Source organism: Lycorma delicatula, chromosome 1 (assembly GCF_047948215.1).
Source record: "Lycorma delicatula isolate Av1 chromosome 1, ASM4794821v1, whole genome shotgun sequence".
In the NCBI taxonomy this organism is placed as follows: Eukaryota; Metazoa; Arthropoda; class Insecta; order Hemiptera; family Fulgoridae; genus Lycorma; species Lycorma delicatula.
The window spans coordinates 394,380,368-394,403,842 of NC_134455.1; the positions used below are offsets into that span (position 1 = coordinate 394,380,368).

Here is a 23,475-nt window from a genome sequence, read left to right on the forward strand (position 1 = left end):
TGAGGAAAATAATAATAATCTTTTTAGTACAAAAAGTATAATTAGCCTCCAACTAATAGATTAAAAAAAATTAAAAAGATAATCAAAATTACAATAACAATAATTTCACTAAGATCAATCATTATTATAATAATAATATTCACAATATTAATCTCTAAAAAAAATAAAATAAGACGAGAAAAAAATTCACCATTCGAATGCGGATTTTCAAAAATATCATCGACACGAAAATCATTTTCTACTCACTTCTTTTTAATTGCAACAATCTTCTTAATCTTCGATATTGAAATCTCAATAATCATACCAATATTCTCAACAAAAATAATAATTATAGAAGAATGACTGATTTCATCAACAATTACAATCTTGATCTTAATTATAGAACTTATACATGAATGAAAAATAGGAATACTAGAATGAAGAAATTAAGGAGAATAGTTAAATATAACATTTACTTTGCAAATATTAAGAAATGCTATAAATAGGAAGTGCAAACTGGCGAAAGAAGAGTGGATTAAAGAAAAGTGTTCAGAAGTGGAAAGAGAAATGAACATTGGTAAAATAGACGGAGCATACAGGAAAGTTAAGGAAAATTTTGGGGTACATAAATTAAAATCTAATAATGTGTTAAACAAAGATGGTACACCAATATATAATACGAAAGGTAAAGTCGATAGATGGGTGGAATATATTGAAGAGTTATACGGAGGAAATGAATTAGAAAATGGTGTTATAGAGGAAGAAGAGGAAGTTGAGGAGGATGAAATGGGAGAAACAATACTGAGATCTGAATTTAAGAGAGCATTAAAAGATTTAAATGGCAGAAAGGCTCCTGGAATAGACGGAATACCTGTAGAATTACTGCGCAGTGCAGGTGAGGAAGCGATTGATAGATTATACAAACTGGTGTGTAATATTTATGAAAAAGGGGAATTTCCGTCAGACTTCAAAAAAAGTGTTATAGTTATGATACCAAAGAAAGCAGGGGCAGATAAATGTGAAGAATATAGAACAATTAGTTTAACTAGTCATGCATCAAAAATCTTAACTAGAATTTTATACAGAAGAATTGAGAGGAGAGTGGAAGAAGTATTAGGAGAAGACCAATTTGGTTTCAGGAAAAGTATAGGGACAAGGGAAGCAATTTTAGGCCTCAGATTAATAGTAGAAGGAAGATTAAAGAACAACAAACCAACATACTTGGCATTTATAGACCTAGAAAAGGCTTTCGATAACGTAGATTGGAATAAAATGTTCAGCATTTTAAAAAAATTAGGGTTCAAATACAGAGATAGAAGAACAATTGCTAACATGTACAGGAACCAAACAGCAACAATAACAATTGAAGAACATAAGAAAGAAGCCCTAATAAGAAAGGGAGTCCGACAAGGATGTTCCCTATCTCCGTTACTTTTTAATCTTTACATGGAACTAGCAGTTAATGATGTTAAAGAACAATTTAGATTCGGAGTAACAGTACAAGGTGAAAAGATAAAGATGCTACGATTTGCTGATGATATAGTAATTCTAGCCGAGAGTAAAAAGGATTTAGAAGAAACAATGAACGGCATAGATGAAGTCCAACGCAAGAACTATCGCATGAAAATAAACAAGAACAAAACAAAAGTAATGAAATGTAGTAGAAATAACAAAGATGGACCACTGAATGTGAAAATAGGAGGAGAAAAGATTATGGAGGTAGAAGAATTTTGTTATTTGGGAAGTAAAATTACTAAAGATGGACGAAGCAGGAGCGATATAAAATGCCGAATAGCACAAGCTAAACGAGCCTTCAGTAAGAAATATAATCTGTTTACATCAAAAATTAATTTAAATGTCAGGAAAAGATTTTTGAAAGTGTATGTTTGGAGTGTCGCTTTATATGGAAGTGAAACTTGGACAATCGGAGTATCTGAGAAGAAAAGATTAGAAGCTTTTGAAATGTGGTGCTATAGGAGAATGTTAAAAATCAGATGGGTGGATAAAGTGACAAATGAAGAGGTATTGCGGCAAATAGATGAAGAAAGAAGCATTTGGAAAAATATAGTTAAAAGAAGAGACAGACTTATAGGCCACATACTAAGGCATCCTGGAATAGTCGCTTTAATATTGGAAGGACAGGTAGAAGGGAAAATATGTGTAGGCAGGCCACGTTTGGAATATGTAAAACAAGTTGTTGGGGATGTAGGATGTAGAGGGTATACTGAAATGAAACGACTAGCACTAGATAGGGAATCTTGGAGAGCTGCATCAAACCAGTCAAATGACTGAAGACAAAAAAAAAAAAATATATATATATAGGTGAAATAATATTTATGAAGAAAGTTATTCTTTTTTAAACTAAGTGTAACAAAAACTCAATTTATCAGTTTACACAAGATATGATAACAGTATTTTGTAATTTAGGGGGCCAGGCTTTATTTAATAAGCAGTTCAGTCACAAGGCTTCCTATGAAGCCACTAGACAAAACAGTTGCTGGGTTGGTGGTCCACAGCAAGCCTTCCACTGGATCACAGGAAGGGTATGCTTTGGAGGTCATGTATCTTTAGCATGGATCTAGCAGATTAAACCTAAACCCAGAGAACTAAAAATTGGATCCGAACTGGCTTACTATGAAAAAACACTGGATAAAAAACAGACAGACCAGTCCATGGGTTGTCCCATAGCAAGCTCCCACTGGATCACAGGAAGGGTATACTTTACAGGTCATGTATCTTAGGCATGGATCTAGCAGGTTAAACCTAAACCTACAGAACTAAAAATTGAGTGCGAACTGGGGTATGAGAAAACTCTAGCCTTGGAGAAAACAAAATATGAGACAAAATAATCCAACGGAAAGGTAAAGACCTCTTCTTCTCTATGATGGACAACTTAAAAGTTTGTTCATCCATACTTACACAACCCTATGTAAACTTAAGCAATTAAGAAAAAAGCTTGCTTATTCCTGGAATTGTGAACCATACGCAGGTTTGCAAGTCTGAATTACAAATTGTTCATTTAGAAACCCTCTAGTATATACACGTAGTAAGTTAGTATATTACTTTGGTTTATTAAAATTAAAAAAACTGAATAAAAAATATTGTATTTATAATAGTAAAATATTCAATAATTCTAGAGCTCAACAAAGAATTTACAGTAAGATTTTTGTTCAGCTCAATTATTGAATAACTATGTTCCTATTTAAACACTATGTTCTATGTTTCTATTCATTAACTATGTTCTTAATTTAACACTGTATTTGTTATTTCAATAGCTATGCTAATAACTTACTTTTTTCCTTTATCACCTTCAAACTGTTGTTTTACATCAAACGAATGCAATACTTCATTTTCATCACAAGAATCATCATTGAATAATTTGCTTTTCTTATCATAATGAATAACTTTTTCAGTTTTATGTAAATTATCAACACTTTTATCATAATCAGTATCATCATCATCATCATCATTAAAAACAATCTTTTTGTTCAAATTTCCAGAATCCTAAAGAAAAGATCATAGAGATGTTTAATTACTTATAATAAAATTATTTCATACTCCCAAGATATTCATCTAATTAAAATTTAATAACGTACGTGTACAAAATATCATACCTAAAACCTCAAAAATAATTTTCAGTTAAAACACTACTGAGATTAAAATAATTATTTTAAATTTCTCAACCAATGTTTTTAATTTAATTTTTTTCACTATCTCTAATAAAAAAATCAAATCGGAAACAGCTTTGCAACAATGATTATACTGATCAACATAAAATTTGGAATTGAAAAGGGAGTAGGTGTTCTATATAGTATTTGATATGCTGAATCTGAATATGTATTCTGAAAAAAATCATCACATAACATTTGTAAGTTACAATCCCTTAAATTTATTTGTTCAATATAATACAAATAAGTTAGTACATCTGTATGCGTTTGCTTATTGTTAATAATATTCTTAATAATGTTAAAACCTACTTCCCTAATATATTAAGAAAAAAAACCATATGCAGGTCTGAATCACAAATTGTTCAGTCAGAAACCCTCAAGTAAGTTAGCAAAAACTCTTGATTTAATAAAATTAAAAAAAGCGGAATAAAAAAAGTATTTAATACTACTAACAAACAGTTTCAACTCAAACCTTAAAATAACATTAAGTCATGAAGTCAAACAAAACCAATGCTAGAAAATGGATATCGACAATTAGACTGCTTTGTATCTAATTCATAGCTTATCAAAATATCTAAACATGATTTACAGAAAAGAGGAAAAATGTATTTAGGTTTTAAAAATGTATTAATACAAAAGAACAAAATTAGGAGTTCCAAAACAAGAGGGTCTTACGATAATTTAGAAAAGTGAGTAACTTTTTTTTGTTTTTAAGTCAATTTTTTTATGGTTTCGTTTGGTTTTTCAACAAAGATCGATATAAAACATTTTACGAGGTGTGTGAGAAAAGTAATGAGATTGGTAACACTGCAAGCGATCTGGCAACACTGTGTCCATTGGTCTGTGTTAGACCGGTTTGTTCATCCCTTGCATATGCTCAGTATGAGTTTCAACGCCATTCAGCCAACACATTATTTTTGACAGCACCATCAGTGAAGTTGTATTTTTGTTGTGCGGTATGAAAATGGAGCATCGGAATTTAGAGCAATGTTGTGCAATCAAGTTTTGTGTTAAACTTGGGGAATCCGCGAGTAAGTGTGGCCTTTGAAAAATTGAAACAGGCCTATGGGAAACATTGCTTATCAAGAGCACAAGTTTTCTGCTGGCACAAATAATTTTTGGAAGGCCGAGAACACCTCGCTCAGGGAGGTTCTTCTTTTGGAAGAACCTCGCTCAGGGAGACCTTCAACTTCAAAATCTGATGAGTGAACAGCTAAATTTAAACACTTTCACCGTACATCAAATTTTACAGACGATTTGGACATGTAAAAGGTTTGTGCGAAATTGGTGCCGAAAAACCTCATAAAAGAACAGAAGGACAATCAAAGTAACGTGTACGTTGATCTGCTTGAGAGGACTGACAATTCAATCTTGTGATCACAGGTGATGAATCCTGGATATTTGAGTACGATCCTGAAACAAAGCAGCAAAGCAGTGTGGCACACTCCAGCATCTCCTCGACGAAAAAATGCTGAATGACCAAATCAAAGATCAAAACCATGCTGATTTGCTTTTTTGACAGTAGGGGTACTGTGCATAAAAAATTTGATCCTCCAGGACAACTGTCAACCAAGTATTTTACAAAGGTGTACTTGAAAGGCTCAGGAAAGAGTTATTCACGTGAGACCAGACATTGCAGACAAGTGGATGCTTCATCATGAGAATGCCCCGTGTCACATGGCAATTTCCATCAGGGAATTTTTGATCTCAAAATGCATTCCTGCGGTTCCTCAACCCCCCTATTCACCTGATTTGAGTCCTTGTGCCTTTTTCCTTTTCCCAAAATTGAAACATATCTTAAAAGGACGTCTTTTGGAACTCTGGAGAACACTCAAGGCTGTGACCGACCAGTTGAAGCCTTCCAGCGCTGCTACCAGGAGTGGGAACAATGACTCCGTCGGTGTATAGCTTCCCAAGGGAACTACTTTGAAGGGGATAATATTGTTTGAAAAAAATAAAAACTTTGGTAAGTAAAAAGTCAGTCTCATTACTTTTCTCACACACCTCATATTTGATTTTTATTGACTTTAATTACATCAATCAATTTTCTCAGAAATAAATTTTGTCTCCAGTTTTTTGAGCTTTATAACAATTCTCTCAGATACAGTTCTGGGAACAATTTCTATTTTTCATGTGAGATATCATACAAAACCATAATTATTTTGCTCAATAATTGTGTCCGTTGAGTTTTAGTATAGAAAGAGCATGAATTTGTTTTTTTTTTTTTTTTAAACAGCCCCAACAAGGCAACCAACTGGTCTTCACCACCAATCATAACATACATGGTCACCTCAAAGTATCATGGCAGCAGTCTCTGCCCTTCCTATCTGGCCTCTGTTCTAGAGGTTCACCCACTGGGGTCCCCCCCGCATCATCGGAGCACGCCGACCTCCATTCTGGACAGCTGACATGTTTCTCCGCTAGGGAGCCACCCTTCCCATATGTAACCTATTAGCTCCTGACTTCAATTTGCATGCCGGGAGCTCCCCTGTGACCTTCTCACACCTTGAGGGTCCTCCATACCATCATCAAGAAGCACCGACCCTCCCACTCTTGTGTGTGTGTGTGTGTGTGTGTGTGTGTGCGAACCAGTATACCCTAGGCGTGGAGGCTACCTCCCTTGTACCACACATCACCAAGTTTCGCCCCTTCCTTTTTTTCTTTCATCCTTGTCAGATAAGTTCCTCCCTTTTCACAGAGCGTGCTATCTAACATAGCAGTTACTGGCACGTTTTCCACATACAACTTAAGTAGCATCCCCTCTATACAAAAATACCATTTAAATATACAAAACTAAAAATATTAAGCCTGCTATACAACAGGCAGCACTGGATGGTGCGTCTAGCACATAATTATTAAATCCAGTTACAAAACTCCACCAATCAGACTCCTAATTAACTATGAACTATTACAGTATAACTAGAGGTGCAGATCTGGCAAGAATACAAGATGAAAGTAGAATCAAACCACTCCATGTCATTTTACAATACAAAATAATACATTAGTGTAAATACAAGATTGAATTTCTTAAAACTACCACGATAAATATAGAATGAATCTAAATGTACTTTACTGCACTATAAAGAAAACAACAGTTTTCTGTGTTTTCCTAAACAACACAAAAATTAAAAAAAAAAAAAAAAAAAAACCACTTTTTTAATCAGGGTTTGCTACCTTTAATTATTTTTATGTCAAATTTGTAAAAACCTTATAAAAATTTAAAATATATATCTTTTAGAAAATTTTTATGTAAAAAGAATTATAATTTCATCTTAAAAATAATACAACAGACCAAAAATTGTCTAAAATTACAAGAAAAAAATACTTATTTAACACAGCTAATTAATGTAATCTTACTTAAAAGTGGGAGAGGGCTTCCTGAATCTTATGATGTTAATATAGATTGGGAGGGATAAAAAACCTTAAAATTTTACTTATTAAATTCAAAAATGCATCTTACTTAAAAGTGGGAGAGGGCTTCCTGAATCTTATGATGTTAATATAGATTGGGAGGGATAAAAAACCTTAAAATTTTACTTATTAAATTCAAAAATGCATCCTCATGCTGAATTTAAAAAAAATATTTTATTACTTAAAACAGTTCTTTTTAGATAAACATTAATATAACAACAGCCATAGAAAATGTACACGTAACTACTTACCACAGAAGGTAGCCCCTTTTTAATAGTTTGTTTTCTTTGATCAATTGCTTTCTTCATTTCTTTAATAGATTTCAATCTTTTTTCATCAGCGTTTATAAAATTTCTTGAAAATTTACTCTCTGAACCATTATTTTTTTTATCTATATCTGAAAATTTGTTACTATCAAGAAAGTTAAATTTTTCTTTAGAACCAATAATTTTTTTAGGGAAGACATTTTCATGTCGTCATTAACTGTAGTTGAAAAATCAGAACTGTCATCAAATTTTGTAATTTTTCTTCCACTAAATTCATCACAGTCTTTCCAAACATTACTAAAATTTTCCAGTTTTGTTAGAATATTACTGTTACTTTTACTATTAAAATTAATTTTAGATAAAGTAGAAGTTTTAATATCTTCTATTTTTACTGACTCTTCATTATTTTCAAATAAATCACCATTATTTGATTCAAAGCAACTATGTGGCATCTTAGTTGCATCATTTGTCTTTCCAGAAATGTTATCCTTAGCAGCTCTTCTTTCATTTTCTAATTTATTCAATATACTCTCTTTTGCAAATTCTACGGTTATTTCTTTTCCAAGCCACTTTTTTCTAGGTAATTTTTTTAGACCTGAAACAAAAATGACACACATCAGATTTTGGTCTTCTCATGTACTTTTAAGACACAGATAATTTTTTCTTTCAGAAACAAAATCTATTAAAATATTACCACACAAATAACTTATATCACATATTAAAAAACCAATTAACACATTAATTGAAAAACTATATTTCATTAACTACAATTTTTAATTTTGCTAGAAATGTACTTAACTTTCATACAGATCTTCAATAACCAGAAAATCGAATGAAATGATATGAAAATTAAAAAAAAAAGATAAAACTTTAATTTCTCTTTAAACAATGACATATGACAGCAATAATACCAAATCATTAATTGCTAGTATCAAAAGGATCTTTGTTCACTGAAACAAGCAGTTTCAAAAATATTTTATTAAATATAATATGCTACGCTGAGAGAAAAAATAACCATCCTTCAAAACCTGATTAAAAATAGGCAGGTAAATTGTGGGCTAAAAAAAAATTCATATGATAATTGTAGATAATTCACATTATTTTACTTAAAAGGATATAAAATAATCAAGATTGTTATTAACTACAATTTAATATTATTAATTACAATATAATTAGGATATTTAATTTTTCTAAACAAAGATTTAAAACTGCTGCATAGAACTGTTTGATCTTAGTTCTTTTATAAAAAAAAAATAATTGTAGAAATAATTATCGAATGATTTTTGGAATATTCTCAGAGATTTTAGATTATAAAACAGAAGTAAAAAAGCAAAATATGCTGTTATCGCATTTTATTTCTCTGAATTCATTTCAGCAAAAATAAATATTTATAGAGAAATATAACTAAAATAACTATAAATGACTACTTTTAACTACTTCATTTCAATATCTAAGGAACTAGCAAAGAGAAGGCTAATATCATTATTTAGCTTAAGAAATCATAAACAAAATTATGTTAGCTCATAATAACATCAGTAAGATCAAGCAAAGTCTGTTCTGTGAAACCTGAAATACTAATTTTCAAATTTCCATTTTTCCAATATTTTTTATATAGAGATTAGATTAATGACACTCTTGAAGAGCTATCTATAAGAAACTGGACAAGAACAATGCCAAAACTCTAAAAACCAATGATACAATCTTGATTAGATTGGTTTTATATAATGGTATTCAGAAAAGGATTGTGTATGGTTAAATATAATATTTACACTTGCCAATTAACAGAGCTGTTCATAAATAATTATGGCTGATGGTTGGTTCATGATTGCATAAGATAACTTCTCAACTAAGTATGCTTGTTGCCAATTATTATGCAGAATAATTTTAAGTAAAAACAGGATGATCACAATATTGGCACTTGATTTATAAAAATTATTAATAATGTGTTTTAATGTCAATAATATTAAATTTATAACATACATACATGCTGAAAGTGACTCTTGAGAACCTTGCAGATTTACAAAAGCAAACGTAGAAATTATCTCATTTTGATCCAAACCACTATAACAAAATTTAAGTTCAACGGATAATACTTCACCATATTTAGAAAAGCGACTTCTTATAACATCTTCATCAATTTCATGTGGCAGATTGCCAACAAAAAACCGTTTCTTTTCCATGCTAATCTATCTGTGAGTAACAAAGAAAAAAATATTCTGATAAGCAATATACATATACCGGGTGATACTATGGGTGATAAGTATGGAAACAGCTTTATACTGTATACTGAGAAGTATCTGGAGTCAGAAAGAAATGGGTTTCTACATAGGTAAAAAAAATCTGCGTTATGGTGCGTTTTTAATTTTTATTTACTATATTGAATCAAACTTAACTTTTTTAAATAGGAATGTAGACATATGACACATCATTCCGATTTAAAATTTTACAAGAAAAACAATGGTGAAACCTGTTTTTCTGTTATGCCTTTGTTATTGGGTTATAAGCATTCAAAGTTGAATGCTTATGTTTTTCTTATTATTTTTGTTTGTCTTATAGTGTTAACAAAAAAACGAGGTAAAACGCACTGCATGAACAATTTTATTGCATTTTACATTCATCATGCATACAATAATGAACTTTAAACAGTGCTATAATATTGATAATAATAAACAATAACTAATAATTAACAACAAAACAGCAATTTAAGTGGCTATATAAACTGATATTATTTACTTTACATATTACAATATTTATTTTACAATTTTAAATAAATGTTTTCGAAAATTACTGATGAAATAAATTTTGAAAGCATACCATTCAACAATAAACGTTCAAAATGCTTCACCTCTACAGCTTGGCAATGTGCTAAGCTCAAGTAATATCAGTTTATAAATTGTTGTATCATGTCTGGTGGTAGACAAGCAAATTTTTCAATTATTCTTTTCAATTCATCAAGGTCTGCAGGATTTTTTTGTAAACATTATGTTTCAGGCATCCCTAAAAAAGTAATCCATAGAAGACAGGTTTGAGGACCTGGCAGGTCTACGACCCATCCAGAGATTTGAAAATTGTTTGTTTAAAATTTCCCATGCCCTGACATAATAATGAGGTGGTTTCCCATCTTTCTGAAACTATTAGTATTATTTAATAATTCTTGTCCAACATTTTCCCGGATGTTTGGTAACATCCTATCAGCTTACAAGTTGCAGTAAACATCTCCTGCAGGATTGTCATCTAAAATAAAAGATCCTTCAATACAATGACCAAAGATTCCCGCCCAAACATTCGCTTTTTGAGGGTACTAAGTATGAGCCTCCATATTCATCTGGGATTATGATTGCTCCAATATCAACAGTTTTGTTTATTCACATGGCCATCTATTTAACTTAAAAAACACTTCATCAGTAAATATTAATGAATTACAAAAATTTGCGTCTTTATCTAATTTTTGCATTATAATATTACAATACTCAACTCAGCGATCTGAAAGTACTTGCACCAGATGTAGCTTTAAGGGTGAAATTTATTTGTTTTAAGAATTTTTAGAACTGACAAATAAGTTATGTCATGTTGGACAGCAGCTTTCTGAACTGATGAATGACGGTCTTCAACAAAGATCTGCATGCAATACATCTAATGACTTGGCATCAGTTGTGAAAGTTCTTGGTCTAGCGGTGCGAGGACAATTATTTACAGTATCAGCTTGAAACCCCTGTACTGTCTTGATCACAGTCAATTTACTTATTGGTTCTCTGTTTGGAAATCTATTATTAAATAAATAAATCCTCTTGTAAAGGCCAAACTTTGTCACCATACTCATACATCAACAGATTTGTTCTTTCAGTTTAACTTAAAAAAGGTATTGTTGTTTGAAGATTTAATACAACTAAATAAATGAATGAGGAAACTAATAATAAAACACTAAGAATCAAGAAAAAACACTAAGAATACTAAACATTAACTCACTTCAGCAACCATAAAAAAAAAGAATGATATGCAGCTAGTATGAGATTTGCAACAAAAACCAGCAAAGCATATTGCCTCTGAGCACATAGCATTACATCACTATATTCAGGTTCTATTTTAAAAGTTAGATTTCTTTATGGCAGACCTATTTGAGTTAATAATATAATCAGTATAGACTGTAGAATCCAGTTTATAGAGCATGAACATTTTTTAATGATATATTCCTTTCTAAGATTGGCAGTTCATTTTTTAAAAATCTTTGTATAATGGTATCAAAACGAATTTTATCAGTAACTGTTCTGCTTTGTGTAAAGGAATACAATTACATACTGCATTAAGCTCTTTTTCGCTTTGTAGACAAAGGACCTCATAATATCTAACAGGTCTTTTTATTTAGTAGTTACAGAAAACTTGAATACGGATAGTCTTCAACTACACTAAAATCAGCTTCTATACCAATAAGTTTAAGCAGCTTTGATTTAATATAAAAAAGAACAATCAATGTTAAAGATTGTAATATTGTTTTTAAAAAAGTATATTTTGTTTTCCTGATACAATGAAAAATTTGGAAGTTGTCTGTAAAGGTAAATCTAAAACTGGACAGTAAGTAATTGACTTAAAATGTATGTAGTGAACAGTCTAATTATTAAAAAAGAATTAATTTGCCTACTGTAAAATAATAAAATTCTGTATGAAGAAAAACTTAAAACTAAGTAAATACTGCCAGTTTATGACATAAGCTAAATATTTGAGGTTTTATTATTTAAAAGATACTGACTTAATGTTTTTAACAAATATACACCTTTAAAGTAAGAACTTGACCAGCAAAGGTACGGTATGTTGTGGTGCAAGCTGAATTTGAACTTTTGTACACTAGGTTAAGAACCAAATTATTTGGCAACTTCAACATCGAAATTATATTTTTTATACTAGAAAATAACACTGGTAAATTATTAAATAAAGCACATATACTGTACCCTTAATTCAATATCATACCATATTATTTATAATTCGAGCAATCTACCACGTGCAAGTAAACCACATTCATAGTACGTAACAAATATGTATTTCAAATTCATTCCGCAATGTAACAACTTAGTAAAATGTTTACTGTAACAGTAATGAATAGACAACACTCACTTTAACTTCTAAAATAAATACTAACTTACATAATCATAATATTTTCAGTGCATTTAAACTAACCTAAGCGCATTCTTAGTGTTGCACACAGTCTATCTGAACTACTCTCAATGTACATTTTGAAAAAGTAATCTAAAAGTCGTACGGTTAATTTTTAAGACTGATTTTTAACTAAAAATATACGTTTATCAGATGCCCTTTTAACATTTAATACATTATACTTTAGAAGACCACTTTGGGTAACATAATTTATTTAAAATTGTAAAGTTTTGAAACTACTGCTTTTTCAAAAATATAAGTTTTATTACCGAGCATCTCTGTCAAAGAAATAGGAAAAATATTGTAGTTGATCCTCATTTGCTAATAACTCAAGACTAAATAGCATTGATGGTTACGAATATAATGTGAGCCCTTAAGGGTTCTGCGAGCTCTGTCAAACCACGTGCCGTATTTCCATCCTCTCACACAAGGTGATCATAAGCAAGGGCTGATCACTTTCATTCCTTGTTTATGACGACAAATCTGAAGAGTTCATCACAGTTGTCACCATGGTAGACTAAAGACGATTCTCCTGCCCTTCTCACATCGCCATTGTTTGTGAAATAAGATTTAATAGCGTTCATCACCTATGTCTTTTGCAGCTGCTGATCAAGATTTAACACGAATTCTGTACTCCAGCTCAACAGACGCACAAATCAACATTCTTTGTTTCTAATGCGGGTGTGGAGTTGATTCCTTTCAGAGTATTTTCAACTTGAGGAACAACCAGATTCAAAAAGAATAATGTCGGTCAAGATACATAGCACCAGTTTAATTATCTATCTTGTATGCAGCTCCAATGTGGGGTGCTTCGCTGCAAATAAGAAGAAATTTAGAAAGAGTTACTATAGTTCATCGTAGGGCCTTGCTGGGAGTTGCCTCGGCTTATTGTAGAGTCTCATATGCTGCATTGTGCGTGATTACATCAACAACGCCAATAGAATTAGGAATGCAAAGTTGACGGGAGTTTACTTCTCCCTACTTATCGCAGAACCTGGACAGAGTCCCTTGCTGCTGGGTCATTCTAATCAGGCTTGTTTTTTTTTAAAGGGTTACGTTATATAGCGGGTCTAATTTTCTCAAGTTTTGGTTATTTTTATTTAGTTAATTTAAGACGGATTTAATTGCATTCCAATCCGTTGTTGAACCAGCGTTATCGAACCCATTTTATGGGCCGACCGCGGAAGGCTAGGCTTATGAAGCCTGTCCTCCAGACGCAATTCCCCTTCAGACCGTCTACTGAAGTTGTTTTAGTGCTAACGCTTAATAGGCTAGCAGGAATACGCCACAACGGGGCACTAACTGTAAGGAGGGAGCAATGCGATCCCTACTCCAGAGGAGTCGCAATTGCTGGTTTATTTTATCTAACTTGTAAGTTTTGAAAAGGAGAGGATGTGTAGAAGCTCTTCATCCGCTTGTGGTATAGCTGCCCTTCAGGACACATCTCTGCTGGGCTATGTTCCGGACTCCAGTCCGTGATGTTGAGACGAGTGGTTGGTCTTCCTTCTTCTTCATCTTCTTCTTCTTCATCTTCTTCTTCTCCCTCTTCTTCTTCCGAAGACCTCTTCGTTCTTCTTTGGCCTGCACTTTCCAAGAATTGGTAGTAACGGAAATTACAGACCATTACCCTTGAAATTCCCGAGGCCCCGAAGGGCTGAACGGGAAAAAGTGCAGGTTTCTTCGTTCTTCCGTGCTGTCAGTGGCTGCTGGGCAGGAAGCTGCTGGGCATTTAATTGTTCAATCATTTGAGTGGTTTCATGCAGCTTTACAAGATTCTCTTTCTAGTCCCAACTCTTTCATTTAATTAACCCATTTATATCTTTAGCCTGTAACAATTTGTTTTAAATATTCTAAAACTTGCCTACTTGAATAATATGAATTCAATCATTTGACTGGTTTCATGCAGCTTTACAAGATTCTCTTTCTAGTCCCAACTCTTTCATTTAATTAACCCATTTATATCTTTAGCCTGTAACAATTTGTTTTAAATATTCTAAAACTTGCCTACTTGAATAATATGAATTCAATCATTTGACTGGTTTCATGCAGCTTTACAACATTCTCTTACTAATGCCAGTTCTTACATTTAATTAACTCACTTATATCTTTAGCCTGTAACAATTTGTTTAAAATATTCTAAAACTTGCCTACTTGAATAATATGAATTCAATCATTTGACTGGTTTCATGCAGCTTTAAAAGATTCTCTTACTAATGCCAGTTCTTTCATTTAATTAACCCATTTATATCTTTAGCCTGTAACACTTTGTTTTAAATATTCAAAAACTTGCCTACTTGAAAAATATGAATTCGATCATTTGACTGGTTTCATGCAGCTTTACAAGATTCTGTTACTAATGCCAGTTCTTTCATTTAATTAACCCATTTATATCTTTAGCCTGTAACAATTTGTTTTAAATATTCTAAAACTTGCCTACCTGAATAATATGAATTCAATCATTTGACTGGTTTCATGCAGCTTTACAAGATTCTATTACTAATGCCAGTTCTTTCATTTAATTGACCCATTTATATCATTAGCCTGTAACAATTTGTTTTAAATATTCTAAAACTTGCCTACTTGAATAATATGAATTCAATCATTTGACTGGTTTCATGCAGCTTTACAAGATTCTCTTTCTAGTCCCAACTCTTTCATTTAATTAACCCATTTATATCTTTAGCCTGTAACACTTTGTTTTAAATATTCAAATACTTGCCTACTTGAATAATATGAATTCGATCATTTGACTGGTTTCATGCAGCTTTACAAGATTCTCTTACTAATGCCAGTTCTTTTATTTAATTAACCCATTTATATCTTTAGCCTGTAACAATTTGTTTTAAATATTCTACAACTTGCCTACTTGAATAATATGAAATCAATCATTTGACTGGTTTCATGCAGCTTTACAAGATTCTCTTACTAATCCCAACTCTTTCATTTAATTAACCCATTTATATCTTTAGCCTGTAACAATTTGTTTTAAATATTCTAAAACTTGCCTACTTGAATAATATGAATTCAATCATTTGACTGGTTTCATGCAGCTTTAAAAGATTCTCTTACTAATGCCAGTTCTTTCATTTAATTAACCCATTTATATCTTTAGCCTGTAACACTTTGTTTTAAATATTCAAAAACTTGCCTACTTGAAAAATATGAATTCGATCATTTGACTGGTTTCATGCAGCTTTACAAGATTCTCTTACTAATGCCAGTTCTTTCATTTAATTAACCCATTTATATCTTTAGCCTGTAACAATTTGTTTTAAATATTCTAAAACTTGCCTACCTGAATAATATGAATTCAATCATTTGACTGGTTTCATGCAGCTTTACAAGATTCTATTACTAATGCCAGTTCTTTCATTTAATTGACCCATTTATATCATTAGCCTGTAACAATTTGTTTTAAATATTCTAAAACTTGCCTACTTGAATAATATGAATTCAATCATTTGACTGGTTTCATGCAGCTTTACAAGATTCTCTTGCTAGTCCCAACTCTTTCATTTAATTAACCCATTTATATCTTTAGCCTGTAACACTTTGTTTTAAATATTCAAAAACTTGCCTACTTGAATAATATGAATTCGATCATTTGACTGGTTTCATGCAGCTTTACAAGATTCTCTTACTAATGCCAGTTCTTTCACTTAATTAACCCATTTATATCTTTAGCCTGTAACAATTTGTTTTAAATATTCTAAAACTTGCCTACTTGAATAATATGAATTCGATCATTTGACTGGTTTCATGCAGCTTTACAAGATTCTCTTTCTAGTCCCAACTCTTTCATTTAATTAACCCATTTATATCTTCAGCTTGTAACAATTTGTTTAAAATATTCTAAAACTTGCCTACTTGAATAATATGAATTCAACCATGCAGCTTTACAAGATTCTCTTTCTAGTCTTATTAGCTATATTTTGTATTCTAATAGCTTCCGACTGATTATAAAAATAAATTAACTTACTTTTATAGCAAGTGAAAAAATGCCACACTTGCTGGGGCTCAAACTCACTACCTCCAGATAAACTAAAAAATGTAGTACTCCACCACAGAGATCGGTTTTTAAATATTAACGACTTTGTTATTATCATTTACTATGGTGTTTCTAAAAGTTCTGGCAATATTTCACATGATCTCATTTGACACTCTTGTACTATAGACACCTATAATTTACAGTAATAACAATAATAATTTTAAACAATTTTTCATTTTAAAATTAACAAGAAACTTTAAAATTTAATCTCGATCTCAGTCACATTTTACACCTTTTGCCCGGTCCAGAATCCTTAAAAAAAACTTCGATTCTCCAGGTTCCTAAAATTATTATCCCGTTGAACGATTCCCTTATAAGAGATATTTAAATTAATTTCCCAATTTAATATTAAATCTGTTGTTTAATAATTAATTTTGTCACAAAGAAGGTGACAACAGACTTTTTTGTTAAAAAATCAAACTAAGTTTATTTGAGCCGAGTTGAGGGCGATTCATGATTGATTTTATTATAATAAATATAATAAAATAATAATACTGTTATAATCCTTTTACTTATTCCGATATTAATACGGTTTATCACCCAAATTCAAGCATGAAAGTTAAGGTCTCACAGATTCTGTTATTCAAGCCAGCAACATCCCCAATTACCTTGGTTAAGTGAGGCCCTACTGTATAACAAACAAATCATAAAATACTACCGCTGTACAGAATTTCAAGTTATGATGCTACCGTAAAAATATGAAATTTTAAATCGCTAAAAGTGCCCTTTCCCGTGCCTAATTAAATTCCAAATTTACTGGCATCATCGATGCCTCGTATCTACAAATTTAAGTTTAAATGTTCAGGTATTCCGGAGATATTTATCAAAATGCAAGCGGACATATGTACACATACATCCATCTATAATCTTTCCTGTGATTTTTTAATATTTCGATTAGAGGCGGTTATGAAACGGCGACATCTGGAAAAATCCCAACTATCAACATCTTGATCGACCTCCGTACTCTAAAATGACACAAAATTTAACGGGATTAACTTTCATAAGTCATATGCTGTAAGAGAATGCTCAAAGGCAATCTACATGACAAATTAAGGTAATTAAAAAATAATACTGCAATCCTCAATAACAAGTATTCCATATAAAGTTTTTTGGAGAAAATAAATAATAAAATCATTTCACACCGTCTAATTAACAGAGCCAAACTTACGATTTGATAATCCATATTGTCATTGTGTGAACGATAGTTATACGACTGGCACCTTCACTCTGTTCGCCGCAGACATTGGCTGTATAATAAACGTTATTATTTTCAGAGAATACAATCGGACTGTGCCCGTTTTACTTCCGATAGAAAACAATGAAAATCGAGTGGTCCCTCCCCGTAACCTGTTAATACAGATGTACCGTAAAATTAAACTAAAATATTTTGTACCCGTTTCTGTATCCTAGAAACTTGTTCCGACTTTTTGAAGGAGCCACAATAGATGACATATTTTAGACAGGAATATTTATAAACTTATTTTAATTTATCAAGACGACAAGCTTACAGTTTTATTAAGATGTTTAAAAGCAAAAGAATAGATTTTATTTTGTTTACGGCAAAATCAATTTGATCCTAAGAGGATTTGCCATCTAACACCCAGAAATTTCCCTTTACGGGCAATGTTACATATTATCATTATCATTAATATTAATGGGAATTCTACTCGTACAAGTAACAATGTTATATCTACCTTAAAAGCATAACGCAACGGTTTATCTGTAAGTCGGAAAATAATTATGCCCCATCAATGTGCCATTTAGTGTATCCTAACCGCATAAAAATACTTACTTTCATTTCCACTTTACTAAGGTAAACTCTCATAAAAATTAAGTAAATAAATCCTTATTCTGATCAGAACAAAATATAGCATACAGATCGCATCAATATACGATAAATTATTAATATAAAAACAAATTATAAGACAGGTGTGATTTGTCCGTATTAATTATTTAAATACATGAAACGTGTGAAATAATAAAGTAAATACATTAAACAAAAGATTACCGCAAATTAATTCACAATTCAGAAGCTACTATTGAAAATTAATTTACGTTCATGTTAAACAATATGCAGATAAATCAATTTTTTTTTTTAATCTTTTAATTAGTATTATTTAAAAATGTATTACATAAAAGGAAATCCTTCAGCTGTATTTTAAATAAATTGGTGGAAAGATTTTTCAAATTCGGTAAAAAATCCAAAATGACAGTGGAAGCATAATATTTCTTGTAAACTGAAGCGTGTAGTTATAAGAAAACAGTTTTATTGTTTTCTTGAAGTGTAAAATGGGACCGAGATTGAGATCGAAGTAGTAGATTGATTCTAGAATCGACTGATAATTTTGTATTTGAATTAAAAAAATTTCTTTTATTAAGCCCCTACTTATTTGAGGAATTCTTCTAACGGCAAAATTCATTCTTCAGTTCTCCAATTTTGGTCAAAGTCGAGTGATTATTATTGTCGGCAGTACATATGTTATGATAAAAATTAATTTGCAAAAGTTACAAAGTCATTCTCCTTTTAAGATAAACTATAGATCTGGTTTTCAAAACTTAACATTATCATTTTATAATTTGAATAGGAATTAACAAAGAAAAGAAAATAATTTGCATACAAAACTAACATTTTCATTCGACCGATTGTAAACTAACAATTTAGTCACGTTTGATGATTTGCGATTCTCTTCTGTAGGACTTTTATCCTCAACAGACAAAGCTGACCGAGGCCTTAAGTTTGGCGGTTTTTTCAGACGGCCCACCAAGCATTATAAGAATTTCACGCGGTCTAGTAATTTGTTCCCGCTAGTACCGACGATACAACAGACCACTCCAGTAGAACGCACGCGTACTGAAGCTAGAACTACATTCAACCGGGTTCGTCCTAGCGACCGGAGGACTTCACTAGAGGCCCACTATGTAGAGTCTATATATATATTTCACTAAGTGATAATCATTTTTCGAGCTCTCTACACACCTTTTTAAAAAAAATTACAATATGATGAACAAAAATAACTATAACTTATTGTATACCAATTTACACAGGAAATTCTAAATAACATGTTTATGTAATTGTGAAAATTACTTACCTTTATTCTGAGAATACTCCACTAAGAAAGTAAAAAAATTCTCTTTTTTTTAGATTTTCACTAATTCTAAATAATGACTGTTTTTTTAATATATCACAATGGGGAAATGTAAAAACAATTTAATTTCAGTCACTTTCCAGAGACTTTCCTTTTCTTCCCTTGTTCTGTCGGTCGCCAGAAGTGTTCAAGTTGATGATAGCATGCAGTATGAACCCCACAATTACATCCTGGACACCAACATGAGCTGTGTCCTTGTTTTTTTATATGGCCACACACTGCACTTAATCGCTCTTGATGACCAGGAAGGTGGACAAGCGTTTGTTGGACATCATGTTGTGTTAATTATCTCCATCCAACTGGAATAGCTGGATTGTACAGTCATCTACTAATGCACCAACTATAATAACTATAAAATCCCTGCAATTCAATGGTTTGTCAGTGTTTCTTTCGTACAGCGGGTAAGCATTCAGCAGATTCAACTCCAAAAAATTGGTGAAAATGTTTTCCAATATCTTTTGGTAGGTCTGCTGCAAGACATGATAAATAGACTTATCACTATCATCAACACCACCCGCTGATAGTTTATTTCTATTAATAACTTCAGGCTTGACTGCCTCGTCCACTATGACTGCGGATCTTCTTGTCCTCAGCATTACATCCTGTTATAATCAGGTAAACAGGTTTCTGTTTTTTTTTGACTGCTTGTCGCCTACAAGCAATACCGGTACCTTTCTAAAATAAGTGCTTTTTTCTATACCAAATTTGTCATTTACCACTTTCTTTGACAAATATTTGGTGTTCTTATTTACAGTTCCAGTAACTAAGGTTTTGCAGCTGTACAACTCCTCTGTTACAGGTAACTTAGTATAGAAGTCCATAAAAAAATGGTAATTTTTGTCCAATAGATTGGCTTTCATCATCAAATTCATAACAAATTTTTGCTCAAAAGGTCGTTCGTTCTTCTTGTTGTAAAAAGTCTTTACCGCTATATAAAGAGACCTGCAGTACATAACTTGTCTTGCTATCACATATGTGATAACAAGACACATATGTCAAACCTCTTTATTCCATATCTAGCATGTCTCTTATTTGGAATGTATTGAATGAAGACACAACAATTCTTCATGCCTATCGTGATTTGATCAAGGGATAAATTTTGATATAGAATAAAATGAGCACAAAAGTTTTTATTCAGATAATCAACAAAAAAATCTCACTTTGTACCAAGGATCATACCCTGCTTGGCCCTGGTTTACCCTTTCTTTTGGGCTAATGTGGAGCATTGGAGTAAGACTTTGAAATCTATTCTTCGACATTGTCTTGGAATAAAATTGAATAAACTATGTGGTGTCAGTGTCCCATTAACTAACAACAATTTTTTATCATAACTGAAATAAATTTTTTAATTTCTGAAACGCTAACATCAACCCATTTTTTCAACCTAGAATATTTTTTCATCAACCCAAAATCACTTTTATTTTTTATTTGTTTTGCTGTATATTTATTCATCTCATTTACCAACAAATTCCAAACAACATTTGTACAAAATAAGTAAAAATATTCGATTGGACTGCTATTCATAGCAGGACAATTTTGAATGCTGGGTTTTCTTACTTTGAATTCCTTACTAATATCTATACTAGGCACAGGAGGATAAACTCTTACCCGTGGAATTAGATCGTCGTTATTGTTATTATCATTATTTTAATCTTCAGAAGAAACATCATCCTCACTTTCGTGGATACAAGTTACACCACGGTCAGAAACTATAATATCACTGTCACCATCATCGGTCGAAATGTCATAAAAATCAGATAATACACTTGTATTTAATAATTATTCAATTTTACTAGAACACGGATCGCTACAAATCATATAAATGAAAACTGAACTTAAAATAAAGAAAACTTTCATGGCACAACAATAGATGAATATGTAACCAAAACACTACACGGTTATGAAAGCATTACGGATAGAGTAGGCAACCTAACCAAGTAAAATAATAACAGAATTATAGGTAGAAACATTCACTATCGATCGGTTATACATATCAATAGGATCGGATCTTGTTTTATTGAATTTTATGTACATTGACCGGTTTGCCGCTATCGGTTAAGGATCGGATTATACCGTCAAAATATCGATGTTTATCATTTCTAGGGTTAATACCTCTCGGTATTTTAATAGCTATATAATATTTTAATAGAAGTTGGTTTCTCTGCAGAAACCAACTATCAAAGTTGGCGATTATTACCGATCGCAACAAATTAGAGTATCCTTTCCTGTGAAAAAATACTGCATTGTTATAATTAATTAGTGTACTGAATTAATATAATTCTACTCAGTAAGGGGTAGGAGAAAAATCAAACATAAAAATTGTAGTCATACCATGGTCTGTTTATGATAGAAGCTCACAGTAGTTAAAGAGTTAAAGGTAGCTGTGATTCACCATCTACTACATATGCAGGAAGTGAGTTACAGCGTTTAGTATTTGAATTACCACGAGAATATTCAAAGCTTTGAGAATGAGAAGAATTCAAATTTTGAAAAATATACTAGGAAAAGATTAATTATTTCAAGTAATTTCAAGAACCGATTAGGAGACTTGATTAGAGAATCGATTAGGAAAGGAAAAGAGATGAATAAAATGGATATGTTAATTTAGAGAAGAATAAAGGAAAGATATTTTGAAACATGAACTGAAAAGTAATGGATTCCATATGGACTAAACACAGGATTGGTTGAAAGAACATAATGAATGGTTGAAAGAATCTAACTACGTTCAGAGTAAGGATGATGAATATTATCGTTTTAAATAGTATATACAAATAAATAACTACGCTAAATGATTACTGAAATAAATTGGAAAATAACATTATAGTCAAAAATTGTTTATAGAAATTTTACTTAAAATATACACCTAGATGGTTACCTTGATCGTTAAAAAATCATCAGCAAATACTGCAGAAAACGTTGAAACAAAAAAATAGTAAATAAATACATGAAGAAAAAAGAAGTAATAAAAATTAACTGACAAAACTATAAAACAACTGCTGTCTATTTCAAAAATAAAAATAAAAATTGTAAATTCAACTTTAAAAAATCTAAACCTTTAAAATGGTTTAGATTGTATCTTTGCAGCCAATTCAGGCTGAAGTGGCATTACAACAGTCTTAAATGACATCCCTTTTTAAATTGTTAACTTGATTCTTTCAGACTTGATAACCTAATTTGTTTGTAATTTCAAAAGAAAGTGTAAATTTAGCTTAAAAACATCAAAACCACTTGAATCTCCAATTCAAGCTGAATTGACCTTTTTGAATTTGGAGGTTTAAATAATTTAGTTTCTTTATGTTATAAATTCTTTATATGACAAAAAATTAAACAATACACCTAACAACAAAAAACATGAAAATAACACAATATGATAAATATAATAATAAATATGAACACAACATAAAACAAAGCCACTAGTAACCTCTTTTATATCAATCTCCTATTTTGATTAGGGCTTGTAAGCAGCAGTTCATAAAACATGGAATCTGTTTTTATTGCTTCCACCAATGTGAGGTGCATGGTATGATTAGCCATAATAAGGATACAATATTCACCGATGACTGTTTGATTTAATGATAACATGAGTATCAGCATTATGAGAAATACGTGCTTAATATTAAAAGAGGGGCGCATAGATATCTGCAGTAAGGAAAAATAATGATAAACAGTCTTGAGTGATAAACTCAATCAAGCACAGTCAAGCTGAATAAACATCGCTTCATGATTTCAAAACTATCAAATAAATTTTCTCAAATTCTGAAAACAACTTGTAAAGGACAGATAAACTGTGTTTTTATAAAATCTGATCAAGG

At 31.4% G+C, this 23,475-nt stretch overlaps 1 protein-coding gene across 3 annotated transcripts; it reads right to left on the minus strand.

Moving 5' to 3' along the window:
• Positions 1 to 3,247: 3,247 nt before the first annotated feature.
• On the minus strand, positions 3,248 to 12,649 carry LOC142317374 (uncharacterized). Of its 3 annotated transcripts, none has more exons than XM_075353875.1 (4): positions 12,494 to 12,649; positions 9,309 to 9,514; positions 7,310 to 7,919; positions 3,248 to 3,483 (listed from the first exon to the last, which is right to left on the minus strand). In XM_075353875.1, exons 2-3 carry the CDS (start codon positions 9,502 to 9,504, stop codon positions 7,450 to 7,452), a joined length of 666 nt encoding a protein of 221 aa, XP_075209990.1. In that variant the 5' UTR covers positions 9,505 to 9,514; positions 12,494 to 12,649; the 3' UTR covers positions 3,248 to 3,483; positions 7,310 to 7,449. The 3 variants fall into 3 exon arrangements, with proteins under 3 accessions (XP_075209990.1, XP_075209989.1, XP_075209987.1); XM_075353874.1 differs by having other exon boundaries at positions 12,460 to 12,544; XM_075353872.1 differs by having other exon boundaries at positions 3,250 to 3,483; positions 12,287 to 12,542.
• Positions 12,650 to 23,475: the final 10,826 nt, after the last annotated feature.

What these genes read in the sequence shown, in the direction of transcription:
- LOC142317374 (XM_075353875.1), bottom strand. Translation starts at nt 9,504, where the DNA reads ATGGAAAAGAAACGGTTTTTTGTTGGCAATCTGCCACATGAAATTGAT. An exon ending in TCAAGAGTCACTTTCAGCAT is followed by an intron (nt 7,920 to 9,308) that starts GTATGTATGTTA and finishes TTTTTGTTTCAG; the next exon opens with GTCTAAAAAAATTACCTAGA.